This window comes from Ambystoma mexicanum, chromosome 8 (assembly GCF_040938575.1).
Source record: "Ambystoma mexicanum isolate Mex_15411 chromosome 8, UKY_AmexF1_1, whole genome shotgun sequence".
Taxonomy (NCBI): domain Eukaryota; kingdom Metazoa; phylum Chordata; class Amphibia; order Caudata; family Ambystomatidae; genus Ambystoma; species Ambystoma mexicanum.
In genome coordinates this window covers 1043109969-1043124969 of record NC_090929.1, presented here as the reverse complement: position 1 = coordinate 1043124969, position 15001 = coordinate 1043109969, and the positions used below count along the sequence as shown (strand labels likewise).

Below are 15001 nucleotides of genomic sequence, written 5' to 3'. Positions count from 1 at the left end.
AACAGCTGAAAACCGAGGCGCTTGCGACGTTTAGCTTCTATACTGCATCAATGAAGAGAACGTTAGGGTCTGGTGAAATCTCATTAAGCAGTGTAAAAGTGCTGCTTCGGTCTAATGCACGCAACATGTAATCTACTGGTAACCCACAAGACCCTGAATGCAGAGTGGCAACCGCAAAATCGGGTCGCAGGCAAATTACAAACGTTTGCAATAGGGCATTAGGGAGGGTTAGCAGAAGAAGCCACCCAAATTAGATAAGGTAGTGCGAGGTGTTAAATACTTAATCAAAGAGAGACTTGTAATCTATTTTTTCAAAAAGAATCCATACCAACTGCACTTCAATACTGTAAATAGTTTGGTTCACAAAGAAGCTGCTGCAGTCAATAAATATGCCTGGGAGAATATTTTAAAGTGATATTAACTGTAATACCAGCTCGCAAAACTGCAAACCCAGAAAAAAAATGGATTTACTTTACAACAGTTATTTTCATGGCCTTGCACGGCTGATTATAGCACGAATGTTAACTCAGCTTACACTGTGTTGTGACCAAAGTTTTGATACAGTTTGAATGGAGTGTAATACAGTGAACATTTAAACTAACAAATGTGTTGCTTTGAAGAGAATTATTAAATAACTGCAATTGTCAATAGAACTTTGCAGTCCTCGTCTCATTATTTTGTCAAATTTTTTAGTAAAGATAATCAAAACGTATAAGTTCAGGTTTGTGCCACTATTTTGAGAAAACCACTAGCAGTTGCCATGGGAATGGCTCCAATCCAGCGTAGTATTACACGAGTCAGGGAATTACTTCAGCAACTGGCTACAAGCACCTGGCCACATATACCTAAATCATTATCCACACCAAATAAACTACCACCCAAAAGTATTCTGTAAAAAAAGGTAAAGTTACCTTCTACAGTCCAGAGGAAAATTACATGAAGAAAAACAGCATTTAATTATTTTGTCAGTAAACGAATGAAACGTCCTGCGTACGAACAGCACTGAAGAGGAGACTAGCTTACTCTGACCTTACCTTTTTGCCAGCACCAACATTTGCTTTCGCTGTGCCCCGGACTTTCTTCATTCTGTTCTTACGTTCTTTGCGCTGTTTCCTGGAGGTCTTTTTCTTCTCGTACAGGCCATGCTGATTAAGTAAGAGCAAAACAGTGGATTATGATCATGCTGAATATTCCAGCACCCTTTTTTGAACCACAAACACCCGAATACTGCATTTAAACGTCTGTGTTCCATTTCTAAGAATATTTTCATCCACCTGCAGTTGGACGCCTGCACTGCTTTAAACAGGAGGCTCGATTTCACATTCTTATGGAAAACAATACAGCAAATAAGTAGACTATAGAGGTGTAATTTCTATGAAAGCTCTGAAATGGTGGACAAGGGAAAAGCTGTTAAAAAGACAGACCATTCAGACAAATACCAATCCAAACACTGACCACAGACGCCTCACTGCTGGGGTGGTGAGCACATAACCCAGAAAAGCTCAGGGGGCATGCAGAACCACAAACATAATGGACTTTGGTTTGTCCTTTATGTGAACTAGAAAATAGAGAAAATAAACACCCTTTATTACCCGATGTGCTGGTACGGGTTACATGGCATTCTTCCCCGTGTTCCGTTGTCCTTTTTCTTTCTGTGGTAGGCTGCAAAGAGGCACCAGTAGCTCGATGCAGTACCCCCGACACGGTCTAACACCCATCCATCCCATGCGTGGATGAATAATTTAATGTATCCCCTACTGGAGATGCATGAGGGGACCGCAACTCTTTAGTCATCGTTTCTGGGTGGAGGGGAACCCTCAAGTGGATTGTCCCCATCCCCAGTCTTCTCTCCTTACAGGTTTTGTGAGGGTGAAGGCTACATGGTCGGTTGGGTCGAGATCATGTGAACCAGTTGAAGCTGGCATCTGAGGTGTACTTGGCAGGATATATAACACCGACCGAAAGTCCGCCTATCTGACCTAACTTTTTACGGTGTCCAAAATGGGTGTGGCACCTGCATTGGTTTATCTAAGAGTAGCCAGAGTTTCTGGTTTAACCCCTGTATGCCTTCACCACGCATGACTCTTGACAACATCTGGCCCCACTATCTATAGGCTGCTGTGTATGAACTACTCTGAATAGCATTTACAGAAGGTTTCCCTCCTACTATGATCTTCCTAAAGATTCCCTGTAGTTCCCCATGCCATGTGTTTGGCAGCCTCTCAATGCCATCCTATTGGCATCTATTGATATGATAGTTATTATATTATAGTTTATTTATATAGCGCCTATACACAATGTGTTTCAAAGCGCTTCAAGGCAAGGGGGGGGAACAAGGGAAAATACAATGACATTCTTACAGGCCATGAACAGTAAGGATTGAAATAACTATCGTACTCGGCCTGACGACATTTCAGATAGTGCAAAAGCCATGACATAGATAAGGAAGGGAGGGGGAGAGTGGGAAGGAAATGGAAACAGACAGGCGACTACCGTACTAGGCCTGACAACATTTCTGGTAGAGCCGGAGAAAACAAAAGGGGAAGGAGAGGGGGGCAGAAAGGGAGGGGAGGAACAAAACAAGCGACTATCATACTAGGCCTGACGACATTTCAGATAGTGCTGGGGGGGGTGGGGAGGAAAAAAACAGTAATGGGAGGGTGGAGGAAATAGACGAGGTTGCTATCATATTAGGTCCAGGGACAATTCTGATAGTGTAAGTGCATAGAAGAAAGTAAGGGGAGGAGATAGGAAAAGGGAGAAAGGGAGAGGAGGAGAGAACAGAGAGTAAGCAGTCCAAAAGAGTGGAGAAGCAAGAGGGGAGAGCGAATACAATTGCAGAAGTCAGTAGTAACACAATGTTGCAAGCCAGGATACAAGATGAAGATGGGAGTAAAAGATGCAAAGGAAGTCTAGCATGAGAGTTGAGAAAGGGTGACGCACCGTGAATGAATCAAGTCCATAAAAGTCAAATCCAGCATTGGCCACAAGACGGTGATGGTGAAACCAGAATGTATCAGGACAGACTCCTGCAGAAGTAGGCTGGAGGAGGTAGAGGGGGATCAGAGTAGAAGAATCAAGCGAAACAGGTAACACCTGTGTGTGAGAAGGGAGGGGGTTCCAAGACACCTGCAAAGTTCACGGCAAAGTTGTACATGGCCCTCAGTGCTGTTCCATTGGCAATTCTGGTTTTGCAGCAGATGGGTCCACTTTTCCCCAGTGCACGAGTCTAATCTCTATCTGGCGAGTACTCAATTAATGCCATGGGTAGTGTTGCACTTTTACGTGCTGTTCCAACGACTGCAATCTGGTGCAGGTTGTCACTTATATATAAGGGGCTTGCACTTCCTCTCCACCCTTTGGTTCACGGCACCTAGTGACTTGCTATTTCAATGCAGCGCTGTTCATCCTCTTCTTGATGGAATCCAGTAGAGGTATACAGTGCGAAATATATTTCTTCTCTTCTAATACAAATGTACCTCTCTAGTAAGTTCTTTGGTCATTATCCCAAATCTTTAAGCTGCTCGTGACCAGTTCTCAGTATATAGTAAAGTGTCCTCATTAGGGGATGATAACACTGGTGGCTACACATCTGGTGAGGGCATTGTATATTCATCTCTGGGGACAGGTCCTCCTGAGGATCCAAGTGTGAGCCCAAGTCCTCTGCGAGATCCTGCTGTTCCTGAAACCTAGCCTTTTTTTGCAAAGGGCTGCCCATGTTGAGAAACTGGGGTCCTCCTTCTGGGGCGTTGCCCCAGTCTCCCGAAATGGTTTCCTGGACCACTTGTTTCTATGTGGTCCCTTGGCGCTGTACTTCCTGCATCATACATTTTCCTCAGAATCCGTTAGGTCCACGAGCCGTTTCTTTTTCATTGCCTCTGAAATGTGGATCGACCCTGCACCCCCCCAACCCCCGCCCCTTGTTTCTGTTCTGTTGCGGTGGGTGTAGATATCTTTGGGGTGGGGGGGAATATCTTAATCTTTTCGTCTATGTGGGTGTTTTGCCTTGTTGGTGTTGTGTGTTATAGTGCTCGACGTGTAAGGAATGTCAGAGCCCTTACGAGTTGAAGAGGACCTCAGTGCCCTGCTCCTTTTCCTCGACTGGTGCCGTGGTTGTCTTTGGGTTTCATATAGAAGCCTCGCGATCACCAAGGGACTCCATAACTTGCTCTGACGAGCCATGAGCGCTGGTCGAATGCAAGGCTTTCCCTGCCGGTGCCTACGTGCGGCGGCCGTCGGTCTTGACCTCGGCTGAGAACCAAATGTCCCGTTGCAGTTTCACCCTGAGCAGACTCCCCCTGCATTACGCATGTCACTCATTTCTGCCTATGCCCCCACACAAAGTGTATTCGGTGTGAACTGGTGACAGCAGTCTTTGGATCGGTCTCGGGTAAACAATTGTTACACACCTTGTGTGTACACCGCCAGGGACATTTAGGATTGCACTGCAGGCAAAACTTCAGTGTTCGCCATTAAGGGAATCGAGGTCGACGCAGCCTTTTAGAAAACGCGATGGTGATATGTATTCTCTCGTGGAGAAAGTATATACAATATGTGCTATTGGTACCTCTCGCTGTCATTCGGTTCCAATTTTCCGGCCTAGCATTTAAAACGGCGCTGAAAAAGTAATGGTCTAGAAGTTGCTTCCAACCGACAGCTGGAAGGAAAAAACATAAATATAAAATAATCCGAGGACCTCAGCGCGAGGATTGTGGTTTTGCGAATCTGAAAAAGTTCCAATAGTCCAAGCGAACCACTAGATGGCGGACTATTCATAGCCAGTGAATCCAAGCAGATACACAAGCTAGCTTATTTTGCAGGAGAAATTCACGGTTTTAGAAAACCCTAAGTGGAACTAAAACAAAAGAAAAAAAAACATGCACAGTTAAGGCACACAACGCCTTGTATAATGAACAGGTGTTACCAGAGAAGCTAGTGTCACAATTAAGAGCCTTAAAAATCACTTGTTGGACAAAAAACGATGAAGAACTCCAATCTCACAACATTGAGATGATTGGGTCAGGAGTACAGAAGGGATAAACAAAGCTGTAACAATTGTGGGTATTGACCAAGGCAGTGGTAGAAATTAAGATTAGCAGCAGCTCCTGGTATCCGGCACCAACCAGCGAGCAGGAGCTAATACATAGTGTTCCGCAAATATGACGTCAACAAGATGAAAACTTAATGATTTGCTCATTTTATTTTAGGACCCACTTATACTTTAAATGTCATAAATGTGTCCTAATGCTCATTCATAAAATGTCCCAAATGCACGGAATTAGTATGGCATCAGTTGGCTTGGGGAGCCAAAAGTAGCCCCCGGTAGCTTATGGTGCCAAGTTAACCATGCTCTTCTAGAAAACACGAAGGCGCTAAATAGCTCCCCTCGATTTTCGAACCCTGCAAGGTTATATTAGAATACTCAACAAAAATAATTAAACCAACCGTATTTTAAAAAAGATGCTAGTCCTGTTGCAAGGACTTGTAAAAACCTTCTTAGTGTCCCTTTAAACTCGCAACTATAGATTTCTGCCCTCATGTTCAAGGGTAACCAGTCTGATTCTCCCAGGATAGAAATTCTTAGGGACTAGGGAAAAAAGAACAAAATTGGCCTTGTCAAGTGTTCCTTGGCACTTCTCTACACTTCAGACTGATGTACTAAATAAACTGTCACGGGGAGGGTCTTGCCTCAACAAAAAGGATTTTTCAACACTTAACAGAGTCAGCCAGTGTGTCTGGGTTTCCAGGTCCAGGCAGTATCAAAGAGTTGTGCTTCTTCTCAGTCAGTCACCAGGGGCAACATGTTGGTTGGCGTGCCTCTGATGGACAATAGCTTGCACGTATGGCCAGGCCCGAAGACTACCATGTTCAGGTGGTCTAAAATTGTGCCTGGAGCCAGGGTGCGTATGGGAAACAACTGTCCATCCTTTGGAGGCCCAGCCCAACTCTGGCCCCTCAACACCTTCTCAATAGCTCATACCTCCGATCACAACTCTCCCACCGACAGGCGTGGGGTGCAAGTTGTCCTGTTCTTCCTCCAGCCTCACCCTCTACGCTTGTCACCACCACCACCGCCTTCTCCTCTGGTCGTACTCCTACTTTCCCATGCAACCTCCTCTGCTCCAGCAGCCCCTCCAACCATTGCCAAACTTGTTCCATTCTCTGCTCTGGTTGGGGGGGGAGAGGGGCTCCTTATGTATTCCCAACTTGTTTCCCCTGGGGCAAGCTGTGACCGTTTGCACATGTGGGTAATTTACTGGTGCAATACTGGTGGCCTTTAACTAAGTTTCATTGTAGGAGTTCAAATTAAACAAACATAGGCTTCACACGGTCCCTAGACCATGGCTTCAAAGTGAATCCTACATCAATAGAATTTAAAGCTATCCCAAGTCTTGCCTGATAAAGGCCAGATGTTTTGGCGTGGCTTAGGTTACTAGCACCTGACCCAGGTGGTTGGGTGACCTTAGAATCCTCCCTGCACAATCGAGCAGGTGGTGGCCTCCGGACCAATTATCAACTTTTACCCCACTCACTTAAGGTCAGGCAGGGTATGTGGTCACAGTTGATAAAAATGTCAAAAACGAATGGCACCAGTTGAAGGTAGGAAAGCTCTGCCAACATCATTAAACCAGACACGAAACGCTTCCTTGTTATTAGCCCAGTACACTGACCAGCCATTAAAAAAGAAGGACCACCATGCCCCCGCCCCCCCAAAAGAAAGAAATAACAGACGCATATGCACCTGCAGGATTGGAAATTAAGATTGGATCAGCAGGGGCTAAAATCTCCTGTGTATCTCGCATTAACTAGTAACCAGGAGCTACCACTGGGCCACAAGGAGTTAGTACATAGCATTTAGCAAATCCAAGTTCCACATACGACACAACCATATTATTGTGTCAATTATGCATTACCCTTTAAGCTTTAAACGTCGTATACATGTGTCCCAATGTTAAATCCACATATGTGCGTTTGGCATCCGTTGGCCCGAGGAGCCAAAAATATCTTCTAGTAGCTGTTGCCATCAAGCTAACCAGGCTCTTCTTTGCTACAAGCAGGGGCTAAATAGCAACCAGCTCCCCTCAAATTCGACCTGTGCGCCCCAGCTTCCACATATATAGCTTCATGGATAGGCTCAAATCAGTGGTACCAGCAGAGCAGTGCACTAGGAAGGAGCTCTAAGTATTGCTCCTTCCTCGGAAAAGTAAAATGGCATCTCTATATTTGTGTCAGTTACTAGGTGCAAACTGGTGTGGATTACAAAACGGGTTCAAAATATATTTTACTTGCAACGTCAACATTTTAATCAAATACAAAATGAAGCACTACTGCCACCTTGAACTCGGGCCAGTTGGACTGCAAGACCGAAGATATAACCACAAGGCCGTAGATATCTTGTGTTTATAAGCGCAAGAGAAACATATATATCCACTTGTGCACATGAAACTATACAATCTCTATGGCCTTATGGTTAAATGTCTCAGTCCTGCAGGCATGGGTTTGCAACCGACCCATGCTTTACATTTTTTTAAAAAAAACATTTAAATATGGGTATTGTTCCACAGAAACTTGCTGGTGCCAAAGTAACTCTGCACCGAACTGGGTGTGCCAAAATGGGCCTTGCAGCATAACGTCAGCGCCAAACCGGCTCGCAATGAAATGGGGTGTACTGGTTTCCGTACTCAGCTGAGCTGATGCAATCAGTGTTAGGTTGCCCCCCTGCTGTCCGAATGGCAAAGTGCACCCAGTTCAACAACAGCTATCATTTCAACAAACAGAATGAGCATAGTTATACGCAGTCACCTTCCACTATAGCAAACATTCTTAAGTTACTCCTTTCTACCCCCCCCCACGTCGCTTCACACAGGGGACAGTAGTTTCAGTGTCAATGAACAGTTAATTAACGGCTCAAAGCTTCAGCCACCTAACAGCGAAACGCTGTAGGACGAATGCCTCTGCACAAGCTAAAACAGAAAGTAGGTGCTATAAGTATGCTACTACGCAATCTTATGCCATCACTCTTCAATGGAACAAGGTTGACAAATGCCTGTCTACCAAGACATAATAGAGGCATGTGTGACCGACATAACTTAAGATACTGTGCTTATACCGTGCATCCCTCATTCGTTTAGCCATTTTAATGACCAAAGTCACAGGGACCTACTCCCCCCTTCCTGGAAGCGATCAGCGGTAATTTCCGATATCTAAGAAGGGGGACAAAAGCGACCCTATGAATTACCGACCAAGATTAGTCTTTAAAATATTCTAGAACGGCGGATGTTATCCCGGGAACAGCTAGTTAGTTATTTGCCTCTAATTTTACGGTTTGGTCAATTGCATCGATTAATATGCTTTTCTATGGGTGTTTTAGGACTTCATTTTATGGAAAGGCAACAGGGCCAAAGATACAGGGATGATTTTTCAGAACCCCACTTTGAGGGTGGAAAAGTCTACTTCTGGAAGGGGAAAACATGTAACAATTAGACCTCCATATTCCTAGGTAGATTACTGTAAAAAGGCGCAATTAAGGGCCTGGAATATAAAGTTAAAACTGGCTGCTGAAGAACAGTTGAATGGGCCAGGCCACACCTTGAGTTGAACCGTAGCTTTCTGGAAACCCATTCCATCCTCGGGACTAGGCAATCAGGCTTCCGGAAAGGACATGGCACGGAAACAGCCCTGGTAGATCTGAAGAATCAGATCACCCAAATCATGGACAAAGGCAAGCCTGCTCTTTTGCTCCTTTTAGATCTCTCAGTCGCGTTTGATCTGGTTGATCACAAGACTCTCACTTCACACCTCACACACTCAGCCAACTTCTCCAAAGAAACAGCCCTCTGTATCACTTCCTTCCTCGAGGGAAGAGCCATGAAAGTCTTCTCAGACATCGCCAACGCCACTCCCACGACAATCCACTGCGGGGTCCCTCAAGGATCTTGCACTGCACCCACACTCTACAACTTGTTCACCAAGCCCCTCTTTGACAAACTTGACTCATACGGCATCATATACACAAACTACGCAGACGACACATAAGTACTTCTACCCCTTTCAGGATCATACAACAAAGACGCCAAGGCACTCCACACAATCTACTCCGTCATCAAGGCCTGGATGGCTGTCAATGGCCTCTGCCTCAATGGTGACAAAACGGAAATCATGATATTAGGTCAACAGAACACCCTAGACAAACTTGACAAACTGTACGCCAACTTCTCCATTGACAACTCGATCATCCCTGTTTCCACAGCCGTAAAGACTCTGGGAGTATACCTTGACTCCTCACTATCCATGACTAGACAAGTCAGCGCAATCACATCCGCATCCGCACACACCACCAAACTCATAAACGCCATCAAGCCCTACCTCTCTAAACCAAATTGCCTCTCTATAGCAAGGGCAACCATTGGAGCCAAACTGGACTACTGCAATGCACTCCTAGCAGGCACATCAGCCAAAAACATAAACAGACTACAAATCACCCAGAACAATGCTCTCCGGGCCGCTCTTAGTATCCCAAGAAGAGAGCATATCACCCAGGCCAGGCACTCAGCCCAATGGCTCCCGGTCAAAGAACGGATCACTCTCAAAATCCTCACCCTCACTCACAAATGCCTCTCTCTCTCCGCCCCGTCCTATCTATCAGAAACCATCCTCAAACCCTCCTCCTCCCGTCCCACCAGGACGCAATACTCCAACCTAATCTGCATCCCACGCATCAAAAGAGCCAAAGCCGGAGGTCTAAGTTTCCCCTACATTGCAGCCAAGACCGGGAACGCTCTCCCTGCTGACATTAGAGCGGAAAACGCACTCCCCACTTTTCGCAGGAAACTGAAAACCTCATTCCTTGCGATATATCCGTGAAACTCTCAGGAATCCATGTAAATATACTGCATTGCTAATGTATACATATCCACTGTAAATTCTGTATTTTATGTAATTACTGTATCCTATGTAACTAAGATATTGTCTGTAACAAGCGCCACGATGCCTCCGGGCTGACGTGCGCTCTATAAATCTGAATAAATAAATAAAGTAGCTTCAAAGAGATCATAAAGAGTAGTCAATCTGAGGGATGTAGCTTAAATATTCTCGCTTCCACCATTAAATGGCAACAGCATAAGAAGAATGTAATGGACATAAGATACATTTAGCAACTCCCTTTAATACTGGCGTCATAAGGATGTGATCAAACAAACAGAACGAATAATAAGAGCTCCTGGCAGATATTATCGTGTTGAAGATTAGTCAATATGGTGCATGTCTAATACAAAACAAACGGAAATTCTAAACCAAAACATAACCAATGAATAGTCCTAGTGGTGTGCGAATCGCTTCCAGGGACCACACATATATATAGCCAGGTCGTACAGTGCCCAAGAAGCTCTACCCCATACAACACCTTGGTGACCATCCCTTATGGATTACAATGATAGGTAGCATGCTGCCATATGAAATCATTGCTCCAAATGTCTAGATTCAAAGTGATACTGCATGCAATTTTACACAAAACATACATTGCTGCATTCAGGCTACACAAAATTAAAGACTAAAAATATGGTTTTGCTGCCGCATCGTCATCACCTGTAAAAATTTGGATAAAAGTGGGCATGAAATGTCAAAGTTAATTACGGAATTTGCAAATAAACACTTTACCATGGAGATTTGTAGTAAGTGAACACCAGTAGAACACGAAGAGTGGATGGATTTATGTATCTTGCACGTTCATTGGCAATATAAAAAGCTTAAATGAAAAGACCTTAAAGGAAGGGGATTGTGCAATATAGTCTAGAACTAACCTGGAACCAATTGAATCAAGGAGAGCACACATCACATTTGCTCTCACCCCAATTGTTTCAACCTGCACACGGCACTACACTATGGGGCACCAAGATAACTTTGGCTTTGCATGAATCAAGTCAACCCGTGTCCAAAACAGGAAGCTGGGTGACAAAAGACTGCTTGAAGCCTACTCCCACAAAAATGAGTGCAGGTTCATACAACGCATGCCAGTGAAGAGACTTCCACATCTGGCCCAGGTAATCAAGTGTTGATATGCATGGTGAGATGCACTGCTTTTCTACATATTCTGCAATGAAGAGTTGAAGATGCGAATAAGAGTATGTTTGTGCTGCTATCAAATCAGTACACTCACCCGGGCAAGTCTGTGCTTGGGCTCATTCTTCTTTGCATAGTCTAAGGAGTCGTAAATCATGCCAAAGCCGGTCGTCTTGCCACCACCAAAATGAGTTCTAAAGCCAAATACAAAGATGACATCTGGGGTGGTTTTGTACATTTTGGCAAGTTTATCCCGGATTTCAGTTTTGGGTACTGTGGCTTTCCCTGGGTGAAGAACATCGATGACCTGCAAGCACAAGTGGGTGACATTTAAACTTGGGTCCCAAAACTAATGCCATACAGTCAAGCACACATCTGTCAAGCACCCCCCCCTCAATCCCCAAACACTTAAAAGGGCCAACAGAAAATTGCCCAACAAATGCCCCATGAATAATTCAGGAAACCTTGCACGCAGGATTTTCCAAAGCTCAGGAGAAGTCATGGTCTACTTATACCACTACTTGCAGCATATTGTACTACAGATATGTTCAACTTCCTGCAAAAGCTCAACTAATAAACCATTCCTTTTCAATATTTATTTTCCCTGGCTCTATGAACCCCCCCTTTCCCAAAGGCTCCAACTTTGGGGTCCACTTCGACAGTGATCTAAAGCGGCATGTTTATCATCTCTACGGTGTCAAGGAGCAAACTTCTCAACATAAGGAAAATTCCGGCCCTCTCCTCGCCTACCACACCATTAAAACATTGGCTACTGCTATAGCCCACTCTGCTCTGGGGCTGCCCCAAAAACAAAATTCTTTGCCACTTGCCCCTCCCCCCCCCTTTCCTCTGCTCATAATCCAGGTCTCTATACTAGATGACTATGCCAAACGGGTCCCTCAACAAATCTTACTCTGTCTTTAAATCTATTAATGCACAATAACAGACCAACCCGAGTACTTTCACCCCAGGCCACTCTTCTTGCACATTTCTCAATCAACCCGTTCTCTTCTACGATATGCACACTCCGGCTTCTGCTCCTCAGACCGCACCAATGGCAATACAAAATAAAATTATAAATAAATAAATAACACATTTACGTAGCTGCGCAAACGCTCAGCCTTACACCTTGAAGGTGCCCCAGCAATATGCCCAGTGCAATGTTGCTCCGGTCGCCACCCATGAAGTCCTCGTCCCCCACCATTGCTCCAAAAAAACCTCAGTTGATACTCCTTTGTTCCCAGTACATGTTCTGTCCTACACTTATCAACTGACTTCATAATTTTACCATTAAATAACCACTTTTGGGATTTTCCTGGCTGCTAAACGTACGCCCATACCAGTTTCTGGTCAACCTATCATTTCCCAAGTAAAAACAAGCTTTCGGAAATCTGACATAACGTGACCAAAGTACTTCTGCTCTGCGGGAAAGAGGGATAAGTAGTGGATAATCCTACTTGCCCCCAAACCAAAGTCAAAAATATTTGCATGCTACTAGCCAGCCATAAAAGTATTTTTCCACCTCAATTCTATAGATGCAGACAGCACACCCTTTCTTACTCAATTAGAGTGCATCATAACTAGCCAATGGTTAGTTTAACTACTAAACGAGCAGTGATCCCATCATAGGCGAAACGGAACAGCACCTTCACTATTCATGGTAGCGCAGGCAGGTTATACCCTTCAGGTGGGGCGTGACCAGGTAGATAAGACATCCAAACAAAAATTGCACGTGTTCTGCAGTACACAAATATGAGCTCACACTACTGACTTCACCCCTATATTAAGCCTGCCCACCGACATGCTTCAATAAGCACAATACTGCTTCCGAACAACAATAAAGCCAATTGCTGGAAAGGAAAAGCTAAAATCTTTAGAGGTACATGTGTAGTAACTATTTTGCAGTGTGTACGTGCCTTTAAACAACCCCAAAAAGCTCAAGTGGTATAGCACCAATATTAGTTGAACGCAAACAAAACTCTGAAAAACACTTGATTCCATCATTGAAAGTTCAAAGCTGTGGATTTTCAGTGGATACAAATGAAAGATGTCATTAAACTAAAAGCGAGCATTATGACAGTCAACACAAAAAACACAAAAGAAAGTTATTACCATCTGTTTCCGCTGGAGAAGTCTGTTTGTCATGAACTTCCGGGTTCTTACTGTCACAGTGTCGTTCTATAGGGAAAAAGAACGAGAATGTAGTATGCGCACTACTAACACAAGTCTTATATAATCTGGAGTTGCGTCTTACATGTATGTTGAATTAAAGTCGCCAAATTGGAGCACCAACCCTTTTCTCAATTATCATTCTAGAAATAAACACTTAAAGAAAGCTAGCCAACTGTACGCAGTTGCTGCACCCCTGCTGGATCTAAAAGATCCACGATGCCATCTATTAACAGGACAATTTACTACAGTCAAGATTGAGAAACATAAGGATGATTATGCAGATCAACTCCCAGACATCAGCCCAAGAGGAACCCTGCTTCCCACACAACTATAACCACCCCGGCAAAGCTAGCAGGCCTCAAGAACTCCTAGAAACCCTGGTCCAGGATTTTGTTTGCAAGGGAGCTCCCCCCCCCCTTCAAAACCCACACGTTTAAAATACCTTGAGCGCCTCACAGCTTTCAGGGCCATAGAACGAACTCCTTCTGGCACAAGCAGGAGGGAGTCTTCTCTTTGTGCATGGTTTCAATGCAACGTGGCTCACAACAAAACCCTGGAAGTTGTAGAAGGCTTTAAGGCCATACGGTCTTAAAGCAAAAGATATACCACAACCCGCATAGGGGCTTCGGTAGATTCTCACCTTAGACTGGAAGGTACAACCACACTTTGACGGCTTACTTCCAGATAAGGCACTGCACTCTCGCCCTTAACTTTAAAAGTCTATCATTACATGGAACAAACCTTCAATAACAGATCCAGACCTTTTTCAAGTGTAATCTTTTAGTGTGACCACTCCATTCAAAATCGGTACATCGGGCAGTAGGCTGACTGTTTTCCCACATTTTCATGGGAGGCAAAACCCCATATCCATTCTCCTATGCAATATATTTAAAAGTACTAAAAAATAACCTAACCCTACACCACCACCATAAACTGCAGTGAGTGAAACTGGTGTGCACAAAATACAGGTAACGGTTGTGGCGAGTTGGGCTGCCATTTATACATACATTCTCAACTAAGCCAACCCTGGCACAGGCTACGCACTCCCAGAATTACCATTCCAATGTTTGACCCGAGATGCAATGTTTAGAGATGCCCGAGCAAATAAGCCAAACTTTTGAATTGCCAGAGAAGACTCTCGAGCCCAACTTCAAATCTGTCGCGGATACACCCAAATTATCACGGCACTTCAGGACACAACCTCCTTCCTCAGAACTAGGGTCAACCCCCCTCTACCCCCAACGGGACTGACATGCATCCATATAACAAAATATTCTCCCTCCACGAGACAGCCCTCCCTCATTTGTTTGTAGCATCTATTTCTAATTTTGTTTGTTCCAGCAGACTAGTCTGGGACGGATACCCATGGCGGGGACCCAGTATGCTGCACCACAAACAACTCTAGGTGCTCTGAAATACACTGTTGATTTGGCACAGTATAAAAATCCTATTAACAAAGGTCACACTGCAGGAGAGAAAAAAAAGGCTTCCCTAATTTAGACAAGGGCAGACAATGGCAGTCAAGGGAGATTAACATCAATATGTACTGTACATTTGTCAGCCCTGAACGAAGACCAGGAGCACAAGAACGCAATTGCTGAAGGTTACGTTTGGCTAGGTTACTTGGGATATGTAAAGTGTAGATTAGTAACCTGCACAATTACACCGCATAGAACTATTTTGTGCGATCAAGGCATGGTGCATTTAAAAGACTGCCCCCCTGAACACCCTTTGTGAGGCGGCAAATGCATATAGGCTGTCCCAAATTCCG

General features: G+C 44.5%; 1 protein-coding gene across 6 annotated transcripts in view; it reads right to left on the bottom strand.

The window, feature by feature from the left end:
* Positions 1-15001, bottom strand: part of RPS24 (ribosomal protein S24) — a 258861-nt gene that overhangs the window by 76245 nt on the left and 167615 nt on the right. For 5 of the 6 annotated variants that reach the window (XR_011268664.1, XM_069611010.1, XM_069611011.1 and 2 more), the window contains exons 2-4: positions 13171-13236; positions 11156-11365; positions 1035-1145 (exon numbers count right to left, since the gene is read on the bottom strand). Coding sequence is in view for 5 of the 6 variants with exons in the window: in XM_069611010.1 (XP_069467111.1) it covers positions 1035-1145; positions 11156-11365; positions 13171-13236 (387 nt within the window). In the remaining variant the exon portion in view is untranslated. Of the gene's footprint in view, positions 1-1034; positions 1146-11155; positions 11366-13170; positions 13238-15001 lie in introns of all 6 variants that reach the window. The other variant, XM_069611008.1, reaches the window with a different exon arrangement.